The sequence below is a fragment of the Liolophura sinensis genome, chromosome 8, assembly GCF_032854445.1.
Source record: "Liolophura sinensis isolate JHLJ2023 chromosome 8, CUHK_Ljap_v2, whole genome shotgun sequence".
Taxonomy (NCBI): Eukaryota; Metazoa; Mollusca; class Polyplacophora; order Chitonida; family Chitonidae; genus Liolophura; species Liolophura sinensis.
Genome location: NC_088302.1, coordinates 58,077,255 through 58,100,063, shown reverse-complemented (window position 1 = coordinate 58,100,063; position 22,809 = coordinate 58,077,255). Strand labels below are relative to the sequence as shown.

Below are 22,809 nucleotides of genomic sequence, written 5' to 3'. Positions count from 1 at the left end.
GGAAAGAGATATTTCACACTTCACACAAATATAACTTATTCATTTACAATTATTAATGAATCAATTAACTGACTGCACATGTATGCCCCTACTCACTTGTTCAAAGACTCGCCATATTTGTGCATCTGTGTATTTGGTCTCTGGATCAATGTTTTGTCGTATAGTGCCCAGCATGAGGGGAGGGTTCTGAAACAAGGAGAAATGAGGTGATGAGAATGGTGCCCAGCATGAGCATGAGGGGAGGGTTCTGAAACAAGGAGAAATGAGGTGATGAGAATGGTGCCCAGCATGAGCATGAGGGGAGGGTTCTGAAACAAGGAGAAATGAGGTGATGAGAATGGTGCCCAGCATGAGCATGAGGGGAGGGTTCTGAAACAAGGAGAAATGAGGTGATGAGAATGGTGCCCAGCATGAGCATGAGGGGAGGGTTCTGAAACAAGGAGAAATGAGGTGATGAGAATGGTGCCCAGCATGAGCATGAGGGGAGGGTTCTGAAACAAGGAGAAATGAGGTGATGAGAATGGTGCCCAGCATGAGCATGAGGGGAGGGTTCTGAAACAAGGAGAAATGAGGTGATGAGAATGGTGCCCAGCATGAGGGGAGGGTTCTGAAACAAGGAGAAATGAGGTGATGAGAATGGTGCCCAGCATGAGCATGAGGGGAGCGTTCTGAAACAAGGAGAAATGAGCTGATCAGAACGATGCCCACCATGACGGGAGGGTTCTGAAACAAGGAGAAATGAGGTGATGAGAATGGCGCCCACCATGACGGAAGGGTTCTGAAACAAGGAGAAGCTTGCACCTTCACATTTAGAAATTAATGCATATTATAAGGGTGAAAGTCACTGCACTCACAAACATTATTGATAACTGGCTATCACAGATGGATAAAGGCCAGCTGACAGGTGTGTTATATATTGATCTTAAACAGGCATTTGACCTTGTTAACCACCAACTATTGTTGGTATCATTTTAGTGACAAATATCTGTCATGGTTTAAAAGGTATTAATCACACAGAAAACAAAAAAATTTGTTTAGGAAGTATTCAATCTGAACTACGTGAACAATCTGAACCCAGGGCTCTATACATGTACTTGGCCCTCTCCTGTTCCTTATTTTCATGAATGATCTCCCACTACATGCTAAAAATTGAATTATTGATCTGTTTGAGAATGACACAGTATCAGTATCAACATCAGCGACAAAACTGGGAAGTGTAGAGACAAAACAATATTGCAGTGATGTAACTGTAATGACATGGCAAGCAATCTTGATAAGACAAAACACACGAAGGTTGGTTAATGGCAGTTTACAGCTACGTTGGACAGGAAACTCCATCTACAAAATGACTGTCAAGAAATTGAAAATGTGAAGACTACAAAGCTTATCGGTTTCACAGTTAATGACTGACTGTCCAGGGAGAAACAAACTGAGAATCAGTGTAAACTTTAACATACAAGCTCAAATTGTTAGAAAAGATCAGAAAGTATCTACCAAACGATGCCAGAATTTTGTTTTATAATGCTTATGTGCAACCATTGTTGGATTACTGTTGCACCACGAGGGTACATGTAGTGGCTGTAAAGAGTCACCTGAATGTATGTTACGCCTCCAGAAACGTTATGTCTCCAGAAACGTTATGCCTCCAGAAACGTGCAGCATGAATTACTTTAAATGCACAATATGTAACACCGAGACAACTGTTCAAAATCATAAAATGGATGGCAGTACATGAAAGAATCATGTTGCACAAAGCTGCATTAATTTTTAAATGCCTAAACGGACTAACCCAAAACTACCTTTTCAGCCAGTTTACTTACACTGCAACTGACGATAACTTTTTATCTACAACCTCCATGAACCTCATCCCTCCTAAACCTAGAGCTAAAGCCCTTAAACATCCTTTCAAATATTCTTTATACCTTAAAAAATCACAGTGTCAATGTTTTTTAAAAAAATGGAAGGGTTCATTATGTTAAAATATGCATTTGTTGATTGAGTGTAAAATTGTCTATGCTGCACTACACTGTATATAGTCAGGATCATTTTCTATCAGGTTCATCCATATTTTATATATACTGTATAGACTTTGTAAATAACTTTTTGTGTGAATGTGTGTGTGAATGAGGAAGATTGGTTTTGTAACTAACTGATCTCTCTCATAAAATAAAGTATTATTATTATTATTTTATCATTACTGAGCCCATATTCTACCATGAAATAATAAAAAGTTTTTTCTTAATATAACAATCTGGCACAGGTTTGGACAATTCATTTACTTGATTGTGTTTTACGCCATACTCAAGAATATTACATTTACTGGACAACAGCCAGTATTATGGTGGGAGGAAATGAAGCAAAGCCATGACCATCAGCAGGCTGCTGACAGATTTTCTCACATAGGGCTGAAGAGGAAGCCACCATGAGCTGGAGATGAATTTGAGCTCACCGTCATCGCAGTGGTGAGAGGCTCCTTTGTCACTGCACGGCCCTGTCATGCCAGTAACCTCAGCCGCGGACTTGGACAAGATCCTAGGAGAGGTTACACCTACTGTTTTGCTACATGTAGCTATTTTTCCTTCCCAACCTTCTTAATGATATCAAACTTTGATCATATTGATTGAGATACATGTGTCTGAGCTCAACTTACTTTAGGTATGACTGCCATACACTGCCTGAGTCGCTGTAGACTAACCGTAGCACTGTCCACTCCATCCAGTCTGACCATTCCGGAGTAATCTGACAGCCTACAGAGGACAGACAGGAAGCTTTGTTGCTCTGCCGCATTCATGAACATAATGCCCATCTAAGAAAACACAAGAGATTGAGAACGTACTGGTAACAATTGTGTTTACACCCATCTTTAAACATACTTCCCATACAGGGTTCAATTGCACAGAAACCCTACTACAGAGTTTACAACTAAAGTAAAAATATATTGAGCTGCTTGCGCAAAAAAAGGAATTGTAAGGCGCTTGCAAAATTGTGAACTTGTATACCAGATGTGGCACACTTTATGTGCAGGTGGACACTTACTAGATGTTGAACACTTCATATACAGGTGAACACTTATCAGATGTTGCATACTTCATATGCAGGTGGACACTTTCTAGATGTTGCACACTTCACATACAGGTGTGGACATATGCGGGTGGGCACTTACTAGGTGTTGTACATATCGGGGGCCTCCGTGGCTCAGTTGGTTAGTGCGCTAGCGCAGTGTAATGACCCAGGAGCCTCTCACAAATGCGGTCGCTGTGAGTTCAAGTCCAGCTCATGCTGGCTTCCTCTCCGGCCGTAAGTGGGAAGGTCTGCCAGCAACCTGCGGATGGGTTTTCACCGGGCTCTGCCCGGTTTCCTCCCACCATAATGCTGGCTGCCATCGTATAAGTGAAATATTCTTGAGTTTGGCGAAAAACACCAATCAAATAAAATAAAATAAATAAACACTTCATATCCAAGTGGACACTTACCAGATGTTGTACACTTCACATACAGGTGTGGCTACTTACTAAATGCTGTACACTTCACATACAGGTGTGGACACTTACCAGATGCTGTACACTTCACATACATGTGTGGACACTCACCACATGTTGTACAGTTCACATACAGGTGTGGACACTTACCACATGTTGTACACTTCACATACAGGTGTGGCCACTTACCCGATGCTGTACACTTCACATACAGGTGTGGACACTTACCAGATGTTGTACAGTTCATATACAGGTGTGGACACTTACCAGATGTTGTGCACTTTACATACAGGTGTGGCCACTTACCAGATGCTGTACACTTCACATACAGGTGTGGACACTTACCAGATGTTGTACAGTTCATATACAGGTGTGGACACTTACCAGATGTTGTGCACTTCACATACAGGTATGGACACTTACCAGATGTAGCACATTTCACATACAGGTGTGGGCACTTACCAGATGTTGTATCCTTCACATACAGGTGTGGACACTTACCAGATGTTGCGCACTTCACATACAGGTGTGGACACTTACCAGATGTTGCATACTCCATATGTAGGTGGACCCTTACCAGATGTTGCATATTTCATATGCAGGTGGACACTTACCAGATGTTGTACACTTCATGTGCAGGTGGACACTTACTAGATGCTGCACACTTAATATGCAGGTGGACACTTACCAGACGCTGCACACTTCATATGCAGGTGGACACTTACTAGATGCTGCACACTTAATATGCAGGTGGACACTTACCAGATGCTGCACACTTCATATGCAGGTGGACACTTACCAGGTGTTGCACACTTCACATGCAGGTGGACACTTACTAGACGTTGCATATTTCACATACGGGTAGAGATACAGGTGTGGACTCTTACCAGATGTTGCACAGTTCATATATCAGTATGGACACTTACTAGATATTACACACTTCACATACAGGTGTGGATACTTACCAGATGCTGCATACTTTACATACAGGTGTGACCACTTACCAGATGATGTACATTTCACATACAGGTGGGGCCAGATGTTGTACACTTCATATACAGGTACATGTTGATACATGTACAGGTGTAGACAGTTAATATTGTGAGCTTCACAGATACAGATGTTGGGGACTCACTTTCTCTTCTGCCCTGACACAGCACCAGATGCTCTTCAGACAGGTGGGTCCCTTCTGGGTTGGGAGCAGGGAAACCCCCTCTAGGGTAAGGATGCCATACATGGGCCAGTTCTGGGCAGGCTGGTACTCCAGTCCTGGCAGGTAATCTGACTCTGAGGGCAACTGATAACACTGGAGCAGTCGGTCTACTGAGGCCATCTGAGAACAGATAGGGATATGTGTGAGGCCATCTGAGAACAGACAGGTACATAATGTAGGCCACTGAGAACCGACCGGGATATGAGTTAATCTACTTGAGAACAGACAGGGATATGAGTGAGGTCATATGAGGACAGAAAACTTAACATGTATGAGTGAGGCCATCTGAAAACAGACAGGGATATGAGTGAGGACATCTGAAAACAGACAGGGATATGAGTGAGGACATCTGAAAACAGACAGGGATATGGGTGAGGCCATCTGAAAACAGACAGGGATATGAGTGAGACCATCCGAAAACAGACAAGGATATGAGTGAGGCCATCTGAAAACAGACAGGGATATGAGTGAGGCCATCTGAAAACAGACAGGGATATGAGTGAGACCATCTGAAAACAGACAGGGATATGAGTGAGGCCATCTGAGAACAGACAGGGATATGAGTGAGGTCATCTGAAAACAGACAGGGATATGGGTGAGGCCATCTGAAAACAGACAGGGATATGAGTGAGACCATCCGAAAACAGACAAGGATATGAGTGAGGCCATCTGAAAACAGACAGGGATATGACTGAGGCCATCTGAGAACAGACAGGGATATGAGTGAGACCATCTGAAAACAGACAGGGATATGAGTGAGGCCATCTGAAAACAAACAGGGATATGAGTGAGGCCATCTGAAAACAGACAGGGATATGACTGAGGCCATCTGAGAACAGACAAGGATATGAGTGAGACCATCTGAAAACAGACAGGGATATGAGTGAGGCCATCTGAAAACAAACAGGGATATGAGTGAGACCATCTGAAAACAGACAGGGATATGAGTGAGGCCATCTGAAAACAGACAGGGATATGAGTGAGACCATCTGAAAACAGACAGGGATATGAGTGAGGCCATCTGAAAACAAACAGGGATATGAGTGAGACCATCTGAAAACAGACAGGGATATGTAAATGTATGTAGGTACATGTACGCTTGGGATTTTACATCATACTTTGAGTTTTCAGTCATATCACAACCAGGAATCATTAAGTATGTCCACATATACTATGTCATCTTGCGCAAAGGCGAATCCATGTTGCCGAAGTGCTGCTGCCACTGAAGTATATTGCCGAAGACAGACATGACAGCTAATCACATTATACTGACACTGGGTCAACTATATGTAACGAGCCCTGTTTCTTTGCTCTAGCCTCTCAGTCCTAAGCACCAAGCGAGGCAGAAACAAGTGCCTTTTTGTGAGTTTTTGGAATATGAACGAGGCTATCTGAAAACACACAGGGAAATTGGCGAGATCATCTGAAAACAGACATGGATCTAGATGAGGTTATCAGAGAACAGAGCGGTATCATTCCAGTAGGCTACCAAAGACATTCTTACCTTGAACTGCACACTGGCTGACTTGACTAGAGCAGGCTGTAAGACGTTGATCAAATGTAAGGCATAGATCAAGGACAAACCAAACAAAGGGGCAGATATGGTGCTACCTGAAACAAGCAAATGAAATACATGTTATACAAGATAACACTGAATTGTAAAGACATGAAGTTAAGTGTATCATATTTAGCACAATGTAGGAGACAGAATCATGTAGAGCACAATATGAGAGATGCGGCACTGACAGATGCTGGTGGATCTGAATGTGAACAGCACAATATGAGAGATGCGGCACTGACAGATGCTGGTGGATAGGATCACGTACAGCAAAATGTGAGAGATGTGGCACTGACAGATGCTGGTGGATAGGATCACGTACAGCAAAATGTGAGACTTGTGGCACTTACAGGTATTGGTGGATAGAGTCATGTAAAGCACAATATGAGAGATGCGGCACTGACAGATGCTGGTGGATAGGATCATGTACAGCAAAATGTGAGACTTGTGGCACTTACAGGTATTGGTGGATAGAGTCATGTACAGCACAATATGAGAGATGCGGCACTGACAGATGCTGGTGGATAGGATCACGTACAGCAAAATGTGAGACTTGTGGCACTTACAGGTATTGGTGGATAGAGTCATGTACAGCACAATATGAGAGATGCGGCACTGACAGATGCTGGTGGATAGGATCACGTACAGCAAAATGTGAGACTTGTGGCACTTACAGATATTGGTGGATAGAGTCATGTACAGCACAATATGAGAGATGCGGCACTGACAGATGCTGGTGGATAGGATCACGTACAGCAAAATGTGAGACTTGTGGCACTGACAGATGCTGGTGGATAGAGTCATGTAGAGCACAATATGAGAGATGCGGCACTGACAAACACTGGTGGATAGAGTCATGTACAGCACAATTTGAGAGATGTGGCATTGACAGATGCTGGTGGATAGGATCACGTACAGCAAAATGTGAGACTTGTGGCACTTACAGATATTGGTGGATAGAGTCATGTACGGCACAATATGAGAGATGCGGCAATGACAGATGCTAGTGGATAGAATCATGTAGAGCACAATGTGAGAGATGTGGCACTAACAGATGCTGGTGGATAGGATCACGTACAGCAAAATGTGAGACTTGTGGCACTTACAGATATTGGTGGATAGAATCATGTACGGCACAATATGAGAGATGCGGCACTGACAGATGCTGGTGGATAGAATCATGTAGAGCACAATATGAGAGATGTGGCACTGACAGATGCTGGTGGATAGGATCATGTACAGCAAAATGTGAGACTTGTGGCACTTACAGGTATTGCTGGATAGAGTCATGTAGAGCACATTGTAAGAGATGTGGCACTGACAGATGCTGGTGGATAGGATCACGTACAGCAAAATGTGAGACTTGTGGCACTTACAGGTATTGGTGGATAGAGTCATGTAGAGCACATTGTAAGAGATGTGGCACTGACAAATGCTGGTGGATAGGATCACGTACAGCAAAATGTGAGACTTGTGGCACTTACAGATATTGGTGGATAGAGTCATGTACAGCACATTGTAAGAGATGCGGCACTGACAGATGCTGGTGGATAGGATCACGTACAGCAAAATGTGAGACTTGTGGCACTTACAGGTATTGGTGGATAGAGTCATGTACAGCACAATATGAGAGATGCGGCACTGACAGATGCTGGTGGATAGGATCACGTACAGCAAAATGTGAGACTTGTGGCACTTACAGGTATTGGTGGATAGAGTCATGAACAGCACATTGTAAGAGATGTGGCACTGACAGATGCTGGTGGATAGGATCACGTACAGCAAAATGTGAGACTTGTGGCACTTACAGGTATTGGTGGATAGAGTCATGTACAGCACAATATGAGAGATGCGGCACTGACAGATGCTGGTGGATAGGATCACGTACAGCAAAATGTGAGACTTGTGGCACTTACAGATATTGGTGGATAGAGTCATGTACAGCACAATATGAGAGATGCGGCACTGACAGATGCTGGTGGATAGGATCACGTACAGCAAAATGTGAGACTTGTGGCACTGACAGATGCTGGTGGATAGGATCACGTACAGCAAAATGTGAGAGATGTGGCACTGACAGACACTGGTGGATCCAACTGTGTACAGCACAATGTGAGAGATGTGGCACTGACAGTTGCTAGTGGATAGAATCATGTAGAGCACAATGTGAGAGATGTGGCACTGACAGACACTGGTGGATAGAGTCATGTACAGCACAATTTGAGAGATGTGGCACTGACAGATGCTAGTGAATAGAATCATGTAGAGCACAATGTGAGAGATGTGGCACTGACAGACACTGGTGGATAGAGTCATGCACGGCACAATTTGAGAGATGTGGCATTAACAGATGCTAGTGAATAGAATCATGTAGAGCACAATGTGAGAGATGTGGCACTGACAGACACTGGTGGATCCAACTGTGTACAGCACAATGTGAGAGATGTGGCACTGACAGACACTGGTGGATCCAACTGTGTACAGCACAATGTGAGAGATGTGGCACTGACAGTTGCTAGTGGATAGAATCATGTAGAGCACAATGTGAGAGATGTGGCACTGACAGACACTGGTGGATAGAGTCATGTACAGCACAATTTGAGAGATGTGGCACTGACAGATGCTAGTGAATAGAATCATGTAGAGCACAATGTGAGAGATGTGGCACTGACAGACACTGGTGGATAGAGTCATGTACGGCACAATTTGAGAGATGTGGCATTGACAGATGCTAGTGAATAGAATCATGTAGAGCACAATGTGAGAGATGTGGCACTGACAGACACTGGTGGACCCAACTGTGTACAGCACAATGTGAGAGATGTGGCACTGACAGACACTGGTGGATCCAACTGTGTACAGCACAATGTGAGAGATGTGGCACTGACAGTTGCTAGTGGAACAGATCATGTACATGTTTACAGTACAATGACACAGATGTGGCACTTACAGATGTAGGTGGATTCAGTTGTGTACAAGACAATGTTTGAGATATGACACTGACTGATGTTGGTGGATCCGATCTTGTACAGTTCAGTGACATAAATGTGGCACTGACAGATGCTGGTGGATTCAATCATGTTAAGCACTATGTGAAAAGCGTGACACTGACAGATGCTAGTGGATCCTATCATGTAGAGTACAATGAGGTATATGTGGCACTGACAGATGCGTGCAGTGCAATGTGATAGACATGGCACTGACAGATGCTGGTGGATCCGATCATGTACAGCATCATATGTGAGGTGTGGCACTGACAGATGCTGGTGGATCTGAATGTGAACAGCACAATGTGAGAGATGTGGCACTGTCAGATACTGGTGGATCCGAATGTGTGCAGTGCAATGTGAGAGATGTGGCACTGTCAGATGCTGGTGGATCTGAATGTGTGCAGTGAAATGTGAGACATGGCACTGACAGATGCTGGTGGATTTGACTATGCACAGTACAATGAGATAGATGTGGTACTGACAGATCCTGGTGGATCTGATCGTGTACAGGATCGTGTCTTAAGCATGTGACCAATCAGAGTGTCGGTCTTAAGCATGTGACCAATCAGAGTGTCTGTCTTAAGTATGTAACCAAAAAGAGGGTCTGTCTTAAGCATGCAAGACAGACTTGTGGTCACATGATCACATATTCCACTAAGCAACATTGATTTTGATTCTGACTTTAAGCAACAACTCACATGTAAGATAAAGTATGTGCTGAGAGATTTCATTGATTGATCTACGTGTAAGGCCTAGATGTTGTTAAAACTAACATGTAACGGTAAAATTAGCTGAAGAATGCAACAGGATTGCTGATGGTGAGCAAGAAAGGTGATTGTCCAAGAAAAACCTGTCTACACATACCCTGGAACTGTACTACCAATATGGCCGCCAATGACACCCCTATAACCACCAACAATCCAAGAATGTCAATGCGCTTTCCAAACCAGTTCTTGGCCCCAATGTGAAGGTAGCAGGCGGCCGTGCTACGGTCCTGTAGTACATCAAAACTGTGAAGGAAGCGCTCTTCCACACTGTAGCTACGGATAGTTCGTAAACCTCCAATGGTGCTGGCAATGTGAGAACTGACACAGTTCTTTGCTGAAGTAAAATGCCAATAAAATCCCAAAGAGTGAAGCCACTTTAATGAGAATATTACAGTCACAGACAGTTCACTGATTGACTCAGGTTTGAAATACCACTCTACTGTTTAACAAGAAATAGAATTTTATCAATTGTAATTAAATGTAACATTCAATATGCACTTACACCAAATGTAACACATCTGCAAATTGTTCTATTAAAGTTTCAGTGCCTGCTTTGACTTTTTACATTCCAAATAGAAACTCGCTATTGGCTGACCTGTGAGTTCTAGTTTGCGGAGGTCCTGGGTGGTCTGTAGGAAGTGTGCTCTGGCTAGCGCAAAGATGATGACGACTGGCAGAACAAGCAGGAAGAGCCAGTAGTTGAGGATTCCCACCAGCAGCAGGGTGGCCATCAGCAAGCTGAGAGATTGGATACTGTCCAGGTACGTGGCGGCCATCTGGTCAACAATGCTGACATCCCGTGAGAAGCAACTCAACAGTGTACCTGAGAATAGAAGATTGGTTATTGACAAACATTACCTCCGATATCATCTGAACACAAGATTGGTTATTGAAGACTATTACCTCTGATATCATCTTGAAATTCTTGGCAGAATCAGCTAATGGGAAATTCCCACTAGTTACAGTTAATATTAGCATTGTAAAGTTGCTCCTGTTACATACAGGTGACTGAACTCACCCAAAGTGTTGGAGTGGAAGAAGGAGAGTGGTGACTGGAGGACACCTTCGAGACCCTCATCGTGGAGCTTACTGGCTGCCTGGGATGCGATCTGGAAGAAGCTGGTAGCCTGGAGAATGCCCAGTATGACTGTGCCGACTGTGAGTGCCATGTATATGTAGATGTTCCTTAGCATCATCCACTCGGCATGGGAGGGTACGAGGGTATGGTTCAGGAAAATGTCCTTAGATATGGATCTGTTCACATCAGGCCTGTTGACAGGGATGGCCACAGTAAGTAATGACTCATAAAACTCAATGTTCACAACATATGTGTATAAAACAGCGTTTTGGAACTAAAACATGCGGCCCACTTTCTAGGCACATTTTTTAGTCCCATGTACAATTGTAACTAATGTGCCCATCACATCATGCAATGGGATATAGGAGCACTGAGATACAGGTGCAGTGAGTGAGTGAGTGCTCGGGTTTTAACGTTGCACTTAACAATTTTTCAGTCATATGGCGACAAAGGAGTTCTTCAAGTCCAATTTAGTGTGTAATATGCCTCCTTGTTGCAGAACAGATTTCCGTCGCTTTTTTATCTAGTGCTGTTTCACTGAGACGACTTACCAAAGGCAAGTCAGCCGCCTCACCTGTGTTATTATACCGATACAGGTCAACCAGTCATTGCACTACCCCCTTTATGCTGAATGCCAAGGTGCAGTCGGATATAGGTGCAATGGGATGCAGGTGTAATGGGATATAGGTACAGCGGATGTAGGTGCAGTGAGCTAAGGTGCAGAGGGATACAGGTGCAGTGGGATATGGGTGTAGTGGGATATGGGTGCAGTGGGATAAAGGTGCAATGGGATATAGGTGCAGTTGGGATACATGTGCAATGGGATATAGGTGCAGTGAAATATACAGGTGCAGTGGGATATAGGTGCAGTGGGATACAGGTGCAGTGGGATGTAGGTGCAGTGGAATATAGGTGCAGTGGGATATAGGTGCAGTGGGTTATAGGTGCTGTGAGATATACAGGTGTAGTGGGACACAGGTGTAGTGGAATATGGGTGCAGCTGGATACAGGCGCAGTGGAATATAGGTGCAGTGGGATTTAGGTGCAGTTTGGTATAGGATATGTGATCACATTTTTCCCAGCAACTCTGAACAGACTGACACAGACAAGATTATTGTTTGCAACATTGGCAATATTAACATTACATGGATGCATCATATGATAGAGATAGCACAGGAGTGAAGTGGTACTTACCAGTAAGCCAACCACCATTCGCTGACGATAAAGGTACCCTAGAACACATAGTGTTGACAATACAAAGTTGCAAATCTACCCACATTGTCATCCAATTAAGTATGCAAAGATGGACCAAAAATTAAATGCACAAACTTTTCAAACAGAAATGAATAACTTAATAAATTATTGGGAAGAGAAAACATTTGTTCAAATGGAGCATGCACCATTTGCCACGCAATCGCTACCGATACATTGTATCACACAGAATTAAGTTCAACTGGAAACTAATTAAAGCCGACAAAACAAATACCTCTATATAATCTATGGATACACAGTATACCTTTAACTGTTACCTGTAAAAGTGCTGAGAGCAGAACAAAGAGCAGAACACCTAGACAGCTACCCCCAAGGATGAAATACTGCCAGTAGATGTCTCTCGTAGGTAATCCACCATTGGCAGCCTCGCTCTCACCTAGATTGATGTCACAGCTCTCCTGTAATTCAGCACAATGTCTTCTTATGTACAGTATCCATACTCAAACTAATATTACTGCCTACTTTTAGGTAATATCATGAGGCACAAACATAATCGATGTCTCAAACCTATCACAGTTGGACATTCATAGATGTCCTTGATGATGAAAATCTAGTTTTTGTCACATTCTCCCATGAGCAGAGTAAGAATCTTTCTGAAATTTTAGCTTAGAATTTTACTGCATTTTTTAAAATCTATTGTTTGCTTATTGTTCTATTTTGCGTTTGCTTATTGTTCTATTTTGTGGTTGCTTATTGTTCTATTTTGTGTTTGCTTATTATTCTATTTTGTGGTTGCTTATTGTTCTATTTTGTGGTTGCTTATTGCTAAAACAATTATGTGCTTGTCAATATGCTTCACTAACCTTAAAATTGTGCTTGAAGATATCTCCAGATGTCAGCAATCTTTCCCGAAGATCCTCTGTTGATAGAGGGAAAGTGTCCACTAGAGGGAGCTCTTGTATACTAGGTCCTCGTACCTCCTTACACAGGAGAGCTCCCCTGGCATGTAGCTGAGTGTGACTCTGTAAGTACGTCTGTAAATCTAAGCCAGCATCTGTCAGCTCCTGGTAACTTCCCTTGTGAAGAACACTTCCCTACCATCAATAATAAAAACAATTTTTATACATCAGGAGGAGGTGACCAATGACAGTTTGTGTATTTATACTTAAGTTTGTCTTTGCCAGTTCAGCTGACAGGGGTATGACAAGAGGTGTGTGCTGAGAGGTGTATGCTTAGAGGTGCATACTGAGAGGTGTATGGTGAGAGATGCATGGTCAGATGTCTATGCTGAGAGGTGTATGTATAATGAGAGGTGTATGTATAATGAAGGTGTATGTTTAATGAGAATGGTGAGAGATACATGTTGTGAGGTGTATGGTGAGGTATGCATGCTCAGAGGTGTATTCTGAGAGGTGTACGGTGAGAGAAGTATGCTCAGAGGTGTACGCTGAAAGGTGTATCAGGGTTTGTACAGGTATATGAAAATGAAATTCAAGGAGTTTTCCAGGACTTTTTTTGTCATTTTCAAGGCTAGTTTAAACATACCATGGTGCAAATTATAGACTATATTTTAAGTCTGAATTATTGATGCTTTAATTTACATGCACATATATTGAATAGTACGCTTGTTTTTGTAAGAAATATCTGCCCTTCACCTCTGTAATGCAACACATTCTTTGACCCAGCCTTGGCTCAGCAAAAAAAAAACAAACGCCATATATCATTATGCAGGGCTTCCTCTGGGTCAGTATGTTTCTTTTCTTTTTTAGCCAGTCACTTTCGCCACTCATCAGATTTTGTAGTAAATACTATTTTTCTTTAGCCATACTTCCTAAGTGGCCATGACTCTTCTAGGTCTCCTTCTGTAATTCGTTTTTATCTGTCCTGGTGTAGCTGCTAGAATCAGTTTGGTCTCTTCCAGCTATATCTGGAGTTTATCAAATGTTACATTTAGAACAACTGCCCTCAATATAATAGACCAATGTTTGGCAGCATGCTTTTGTTTTTTGATAAAAAAAAAATCAATCCTTTTTTCAACCAATCTGTAGGATCCTAGTAAAATGTAATTCCTCTAGCTGAAAAATGTGTTACGAAATTGATTTGTAAATTTAGTTTATTTAAATGCAATATTATGATCAGTACATTGGAGTAACACAGTCTGACAGGAGAAAACCAGACGGTGTACACATTTATGTAACGGCACATATTCTGAAACATTTAATTTACTTCAGATTAAAAAAAAGATAGTTTATAAAGTGGAAAAGTTTAAATTTTTCATGGAAGGTAACTTCATTTACAGGTGTAACTCTATCGTGATTTATTTCCCTTGATACTTTTTTTTTTTTTCGACTGGCAATGAAAGGCATTCCCCAAAATGCCATGATTCTCATTCATTATATAACAAAAATGATTTCAAGTGTTATTTAATGTAAGTCAAATTGCAACAATGCTGAGCCCCCTTTGTAGATTTCGGTCAAGTGATGGCCATAAAAATGTGTTGTTGTTGTTTCGCCGAGATGAGTGTGAAATGAAAGTAAGTGGATTATTTTCATAAGAAAAATTGCAAAAATCTGCTAAAAACTCTCATGGTAGATTTTGTATAACGTTTGTATTTTGTCTTAAGTAAAAAAATTTGTCGCCAAAAGCATTCGCATTTTTAACAATTTTATCCCCATTTCAAAAAATTGTTCTAAATCTGCAACAATGGCGAGTGCCAGCAGAAGCCCTGATTATTGGAGAATGATCAGTGAGTTCCCCGATATACACTCAGCGGGTCAGCAGACAATAATTAAGTTCTGGACAAACTAAGATTTTCAATGTATTTCCAGGAGTCTTTTTTAAGGACTTTCAAGTACTTGAAAATGAAATTGTATTTTTCAAGCACTTTCAAGGAGTTTCAAGGACTGTGCGCACACTGGGTATGTATAATGAGAGGTGTATGCTGAGAGACACACGCTGAGAGGTGTGTGCTGAGCAGTGTATGCTGAGAGGTGTATTCTGAGAGGTGTGTTGTGAAAAATACATGCTCAGAGGTGTACACTAAGACATGTAAACTGAGAGGTGTATGCTGAGAGGTGTGTGGTGAGAGATGCATGCTCAGAGGTGTATGCTTAGAGGTGTATTCTGAGAAGTGTGCATATAATGAGAGGTGTATGCTGAGAGATACATGCTGTGAGGTGTGTGCTGTGAGATGTGGGCTGTGAGGTGTATGCTGTGAGGTGTATGCTGAGGGGTGTTCGATAAGCAGGGTGAACTGTAAGGTGTATGCTGCCAGGGGCATGCTGATACATGTAGGTGTCAGATACATGTAGGTGTCTGATGCATGTAGGTGTCTTTTATATGTAGGTGTCTTTTACATGTAAGTGTCTGTTGAGAGATGCATGCTGAGAGGTGTATACTGAGAATTAACAATATTATGCTAGTCGAATTAACAATGTGATTATTTGTCATTTAGAACAAATCTTGAATGATAAGACGATAAGTGTGCATGTTTACACAGGCAACATTATAGATTACAGATTACAGATTTCTTAGAATATGTTTGTACATTACATTACAGATTTCTTAGAATATGTTTGTACACATCTGCAGTTACATGTACATGTACATTGTATGTTCACCCATGAGAACAACTTCGGAGTTTTGTATTCGTTACCCTTGGCATGAGAACAATTCCAGAGTTTTGTATTCGTTACCCTTGGCATGAGAACAATTCCAGAGCTTTGTATTTGTTACCTTTGGCATGAGAACAACTTCGGAGTTTTGTATTCGTTACCCTTGGCACGAGAACAATTCCAGAGCTTTGTATTCATTACAATTAGCATGACAACAACCACAGAGATTTATACTCATTACCCTTGACATGAAAACAACTTCACAGTTTTGTACTCATTACTGTTGGCTTGAGAACAACTTCACAGTTTTGTATTCATCACTGTTGGCTTGAGAACAACTTCACAGTTTTGTATTCATTACTGTTGGCTTGAAAATAACTCTGCATTTTTGTACACATTATTGTTGGCTTGAGAACAACTTCAGACTTCTGTTTTCATTACCCTTGGTATGGGAACAACTTCACAGTTTTGTATTCATTCCAATTGGCATGAGAACAACTTCACAGTTTTGTATTCATCACTGTTGATTTGAGAACAATTTCAGATTTTTGTATTCATTACCCTTGGCATGAAAACAATTTTAGAGTTTTGCACTCATTAATGCTGACTTTAGAACAATTTCACAGTTTTGTATTCATTACCGATGGCATGAGATCAACTTCAGAGTTTTGTATTCATTACTGTTGGCTTGAGAACAACTTCACAGTTTTGTATTCATTACCTTTGGCATGAGAACAACTTCACAGTTTTGTATTCATTACTGTTGGCTTGAGAACAACTTCAGACTTTTGTATTCATTACCCTTGACATAAGAACAACTTCAGAATCTTGTATTTATTACTCTTGGCTTGAGAACAACTTCACAGTACTGTATTCATTACAGTCAGAGAACATGTTCATTACCCTTGACATGAGAACAACCCTAGACGCTGTCCTGACATGGTCAAAGCTGTCAGTAACCAGAACAACTGTCTTCCCCCTCAGCAACCCACACAGGCATCTAAGTAAGGAAACAAAGGAAAATTGACACACTAATCACCATAGCAACATACAACGTCAACATTACACTTAACATGTACTCTAAGCATGGAACCTGAAGACGGACTGCTGCAATCTTCTGTACATTAATGCTGTTCAAACCCAGGCAATTCAGCCTTTAGGACACTATACCAGAAAGTTTCTATTTCGTAAATTGTACATACATGTACTTAGCATGCTGTCCTCTTAATATCCGGAGATGACCGTGTTTCTCTGTACCTTTCTGAAAGATGATCATGTGATACCAACAGGTTCATAAATATTCAGCTGTCACTCAAAAAACACGATTAACATCAACGATAATCAATACTGATGCACATATATTTGCAATTTTTTTTGCAATCTTTGACTTTTTCTAATTCAGGATTTACTATGAAAATGGCTACTGTTTGAAAATCTCTTTAACGTGTACATTACAGCTGGATCCTAGCCGAACACACTATTACCATTGTGGCTGGACCATCCTCATATCATACACTGACCCTGATTCACTCCCTACTGCCATCCTGAGACAATCATGCGCCCATGGTGGGACTATCATGGGCATATCATACGCTGACCCTGCTTCACTCCCTACTGCCATCCTGACGCAATCATGTGCCCATGGTGGGACTATCATGGGCAAATCATACGCTGACCCTGCTTCACTCCCTACTGCCATCCTGACACAATCAAGCGCCCATGGTGGGAATATCATGGGGAAATCATACGCTGACCCTGCTTCACTCCCTACTGCCATCCTGGCGCAATCATGCGCCCATGGTGGGACTATCATGGTCATATCATACGCTGACCCTGCTTCACTCCCTACTGCCATCCTGGCGCAATCATGCGCCCATGGTGGGACTATCATGGGCATATCATACGCTGACCCTGCATCACTCCGCACTGCCATCCTGACGCAATCATGCGCCCATGGTGGGACTATCATGGGCATATCATACGCTGACCCTGCTTCACTCCCTACTGCCATCCTGACGCAATCATGCGCCCATGGTGGGACTATCATGGGCATATCATACGCTGACCCTGCTTCACTCCCTACTGCCATCCTGGCGCAATCATGCGCCCATGGTGGGACTATCATGGGCATATCATATACGCTGACCCTGCATCACTCCGCACTGCCATCCTGACGCAATCATGCGCCCATGGTGGGACTATCATGGGCATATCATACGCTGACCCTGCTTCACTCCCTACTGCCATCCTGACGCAATCATGCGCCCATGGTGGGACTATCATGGGCATATCATACGCTGACCCTGCTTCACTCCCTACTGCCATCCTGACGCAATCATGCGCCCATGGTGGGACTATCATGGGCATATCATACGCTGACCCTGCTTCACTCCGTACTGCCATCCTGACGCAATCATCCGCCCATGGTGGGACTATCATGGGCATATCATACGCTGACCCTGCTTCACTCCCTACTGCCATCCTGACGCAATCATGCGCCCATGGTGGGACTATCATGGTCATATCATACGCTGACCCTGCTTCACTCCCTACTGCCATCCTGGCGCAATCATGCGCCCATGGTGGGACTATCATGGGCATCTCATACACTGACCCTGATTCATGTGCCGACCATGGAGCCATGATGGGTGTACGATATTCAGCTGGAATGTGACTGTAATGTAGAGGCTAAAGAATTCCTGTAGAGCAGGGTGAAAATGGTGAAGGGTCTGGGGTCACATAGAGCAGGTTGAAAGATCAGGGGTCAATCAGAATGAAGGGGCAGAGGTCAATCAAAGCAGGTTGAAAGGTCACAAGTCAATGAGAGCAGGATGACAGGAAAGGGGTCAACTAGAGCAGGATGAAGGGTCAGGGGTCAGAACAAGATGAAGGGTCAGAGGTTATTAGAGAAGGATGAAGGGTTAGGGGTTATTGGAGCAGGATGAAGGGTCAGAGGTTATTAGAGCAGGATGAAGAGTCACAAGTCAATTAGAGTAGGATGAAGTGTCAGGGGTCAATTAGAGTAGGATAAAAAGTCACAAGTCAATTAGAGCAGGATGAAGAAACAGGGGTCAACTAAAGCAGGGTGAAGTGTCACAAGTCAACTAGAGCAGGATGAAGGGTCAGGGGTCAAATAGAACAGGATTAAGGATCACAAGTCAACTAGAGCAGGATGAAGGAACAGGGGTCAATAAGAGCAGGGTGAGAGGTCACAAGTCAATCAGAGCAGAATGAAGTCAGGGGTCAATTAGAGCAGGATAAATGGTCACAAGTCAACTAGAGCAGGATGAAGGGTCAGAAGTTATTAGAGCAGGATTAAGGGTCACAAGTCAATTAGAGCAGGATGAAGGGTGAGGGTCAATTAGAGCAGGATGAAGGGTCAGGGGTCAGAGAAGGATGAAGGGACAGGGGTCAATTAGAGCAAGATGAGATCAGGGGTCAGAGCAGGATGAAGGGTCAGAGGTCATTAGAGCAGGATGAAGGGTCACAAGTCAATTAGTGCAGGATGGAGGGACAGGGGTCAATTAGAGCAAGGTGAGATCAGGGGTCAGAGCAGGATGAAGGGTCAGGGGTTAATACAGCGGGATGAAGGGTCAGAGGTCATTAGAGAAGGCCGAAGGGTCAGGGGTCAATTAGAGCAGAATGAAGGGTCAACTGTTCATTTCAAATGTGGAACTTAATCAATTCGTCAGCTAGTTGAGTTATTTCTTATTTATTTTTTTCCCCTTGACAGCTTTGGAATCAAAACATTTATTAATATTCACTCTGGACAGAATATGGGATGTTGGAATGACAAAACTAACGCTGTGATCTTACTTGTCAAAGACATGCATGGCTGTCCTGGGATCCATGGCCTTCAGTATGCCATCCACCAGAAAGATGTCACAATTCTGATATATGGCCCTGAGAAAAAATAGGTAGACCCTGTCATGACTAAAATGTTAATCATGCCATGTTACAGCATCACTTTTTCTTAAAAGAGCAGAGAAAAATGCATGTCATATGACTGACAAATTGTTACGTACGAAGTTAAACCCCAAGCAAGCACTCACTCCCTCACTCACTACTACCATCTACTAACTGCTGAACACGTTTATCCCCCCTGTGATGTACTAACCTGGCTAATGCAATCCTGGCCTGGAAACTAGCATCAAGAGGAACACCCTGTTCTCCTATAGTAGTTAGCTCCCCTTGAGGTAACATCTCAACTGCCTGGAGTTCAAACATACAAAACAGTTTATAATAAATTCTTAAAACAATGCCACTGCTTTTCTGATGATCTCTCTTACTGAGACATAATCCGAACACTTCACACTGAAAAAAAACTTCAGTAGGTATTTTATGTCTACATAAGTTTTCAACTTTAATATTTCCTACCAAATGAATTAAGCACAAGAGTTCGCCCCAGTTGTCAAAAGAAAATATGATTTAAAACTCAATATGGACAAGAGCCTAAGACATCCCTATGACTCAATGCAAAAGCTTGTTTCAGCTGAGTTGGTGTCTTAAGCTCTTGTGTGTTCCAACATGCAGCTTTAGATGAGCATATTCACCTGGTAAAGAGCACAGGCCTGTAGGATTTGGGTGTAGCGATACCTCACAAACTCTGCCCCAAATGTAATGTTTTCTCTGACGGAGCCCGGGAACATCCAGCTGGTGGGGCTTATGTAAACCACTTTTCCATTCCTCTGTATGCTCCCCTTGTGGTGCTGCACCTCTCCTATCATTGCTAACAGTAGGCTTGTCTGTTTCAACACAACAGGCAACACATCCAAATTTCTTGTACTTTTTACATCCAATTAAACTAAAATGCTGACATTCCAAAATCCCCTCCATCCATAGCAATTTACATGTGATAATGTTTGAATTCAAAAAGCTTCAAAGTGCTCTAATTTATTCACTCTGTTATTACTCCTCATGACATTGTATAATACATGTAGTTAAAAAAATATGGACAAAAGAACAGTTGAATACTGCACTGAATATTGGTTCCGCAGGTTGCTGGCAACCTGTATTTTCTCTCAATGACTGGAGAAGAAGCTAGCATGAGCTGGACTGGAACTCACAGCGATGTATTGCTGAGAGGCTCCTAAGTCATTGTACTCTGCTAGCACATTTTAAAACCATGCCACTCAACCCACTGATGACCTCATTAACCTATTCCTTCACAGGTGCATGCGTGAGGATATACACTTTTGGAGACAATGGCCTTTCTCCTGATGCCCACTCACTTTTTATGTGGTCGTTTCTTTTAACATTTACCTTACCAGTGTTTTATATTATTGGAGCCTTTCATCAACTACATGTACCTCTTCTAAAACAGCTCACAAATTTTACAGAGATGGCTAATTAACATTATCCAGAATGATCATGCGAACAAAATGACTGTATCATAGTAATTTGTAACATGTTGTTGTTGTTAAGCGGGAGGGTGAATATGGCCAGATTTTACCATTTTCGTTTACAGAGATCCAGATTTAGGTATGGTATGGTCTGCTTGTGGGTGATGGTATTGCCAGGTATCACTGAAAGAACTTTTAAATTTTTTTGGAGATGTGAATATTGGTAGTCAACAACCTGGGGTACATCTGTGTTATTAAAGAAACTATATCTCCACTTGAAACACACATCTCTGGCAATGAAAAGTAGTACTTGCTTGCCCAGGTATTTTTTTCGAACACTGGCTATTGGCTAACATGGATTATGTCACTTTCAACTCCTATCTGAAAATTAGGTGTCTTGCTTGACAAATTAGAATGATCCGTCATGGAGAGAGTATGGATGCTGATGCTTGGATATAAAATTACTGTTTAATTGCATCTTGAGCAGTCAACCAGTTAGGGAGCAGAATACATTGTATCTATCAATCTGTCACAAATCAATACTACATGTACACTACACATGCTTCCAGCCAATCACATAAGTTCCCTTACCACCATAATAGCCCACATAGAAAAGCATATGCCAGAGCTCACTCAGTGTGTAGTGCACCATGCTGTGTGTTCAGCACTGATGTCCCACAAAGGAAAGCACATGCTGGAGGTCACACTTGGGTCAGGCACAGTCCCTGCATGTGAGACACTAATGTTCCACAAAGAAAAGCACATGCTGGAGGTCACACAATGGTCAGGCACAGTCCCTGCATGTGAGACACTGATGTCCCACAAAGAAAAACACATGCTGGAGGTCACACATTGGGTCAGGCACAATCGCTGCATGCGAGACACTGATGTCCCACAAAGAAAAGCACATGCTGGAGGTCACACACTTCGTCAGGCACAGTCCCTGCATGTGAGACACTGATGTTCCACAAAGAAAAGCACATGCTGGAGGTCACATATTGGGTCAGGCACAGTCGCTGCATGCGAGACACTGATGTCCCACAAAGAAAAGCACATGCTGGAGGTCACATTTTGGGTCAGGCACAGTCGCTGCATGCAAGACACTGATGTTCCACAAAGGAAAGCACATGCTGGAGGTCACACATTGGGTCAGGCACAGTCGCTGCATGTGAGACACTGATGTCCCACAAAGAAAAGCACATGCTGGAGGTCACACAACGGGTCACGCACAGTCGCTGCATGTGAGACACTGATGTTCCACAAAGAAAAGCACATACAAGAGGTCACTCACTGGGTCAGGCACAGTAGCTGTGTATGTGACACTGATCGCAGGGCAGCTAATGCCAGGGTTCGCACCCCTGACAGCCAAAAATATTCAAGGATTTTTCAAGTACTTAAAAAAATACTTGAAAAGTATTTTCCAAGTATTTAAAATACGAATTCAAGTACCTCAAAAGACAGTCACAATTTCAGGCGCAGCTTGAATACTTTTTTTTTTTACTTTTCATTTTGTAAGTGTGGTACAGCCATGCAGTGGCATTCGACTGATAAGCAGC

The 22,809-nt window shown here is 42.6% G+C and overlaps 1 protein-coding gene across 1 annotated transcript in view; it reads right to left on the bottom strand.

The window, feature by feature from the left end:
• Nucleotides 1–22,809, bottom strand: part of LOC135473766 (ATP-binding cassette sub-family C member 4-like) — a 144,871-nt gene that overhangs the window by 7,260 nt on the left and 114,802 nt on the right. The window contains exons 20-33 of the mRNA XM_064753653.1: nucleotides 20,465–20,656; nucleotides 20,029–20,123; nucleotides 19,728–19,814; nucleotides 16,815–16,911; nucleotides 13,161–13,391; nucleotides 12,615–12,755; nucleotides 12,280–12,317; nucleotides 11,026–11,276; nucleotides 10,603–10,830; nucleotides 10,105–10,341; nucleotides 6,197–6,303; nucleotides 4,615–4,812; nucleotides 2,651–2,806; nucleotides 97–186 (exon numbers count right to left, since the gene is read on the bottom strand). Of these exons, the coding sequence (XP_064609723.1) occupies nucleotides 97–186; nucleotides 2,651–2,806; nucleotides 4,615–4,812; nucleotides 6,197–6,303; nucleotides 10,105–10,341; nucleotides 10,603–10,830; nucleotides 11,026–11,276; nucleotides 12,280–12,317; nucleotides 12,615–12,755; nucleotides 13,161–13,391; nucleotides 16,815–16,911; nucleotides 19,728–19,814; nucleotides 20,029–20,123; nucleotides 20,465–20,656 (2,148 nt within the window). The remainder of the gene's footprint in view (nucleotides 1–96; nucleotides 187–2,650; nucleotides 2,807–4,614; nucleotides 4,813–6,196; nucleotides 6,304–10,104; nucleotides 10,342–10,602; nucleotides 10,831–11,025; nucleotides 11,277–12,279; nucleotides 12,318–12,614; nucleotides 12,756–13,160; nucleotides 13,392–16,814; nucleotides 16,912–19,727; nucleotides 19,815–20,028; nucleotides 20,124–20,464; nucleotides 20,657–22,809) is intronic.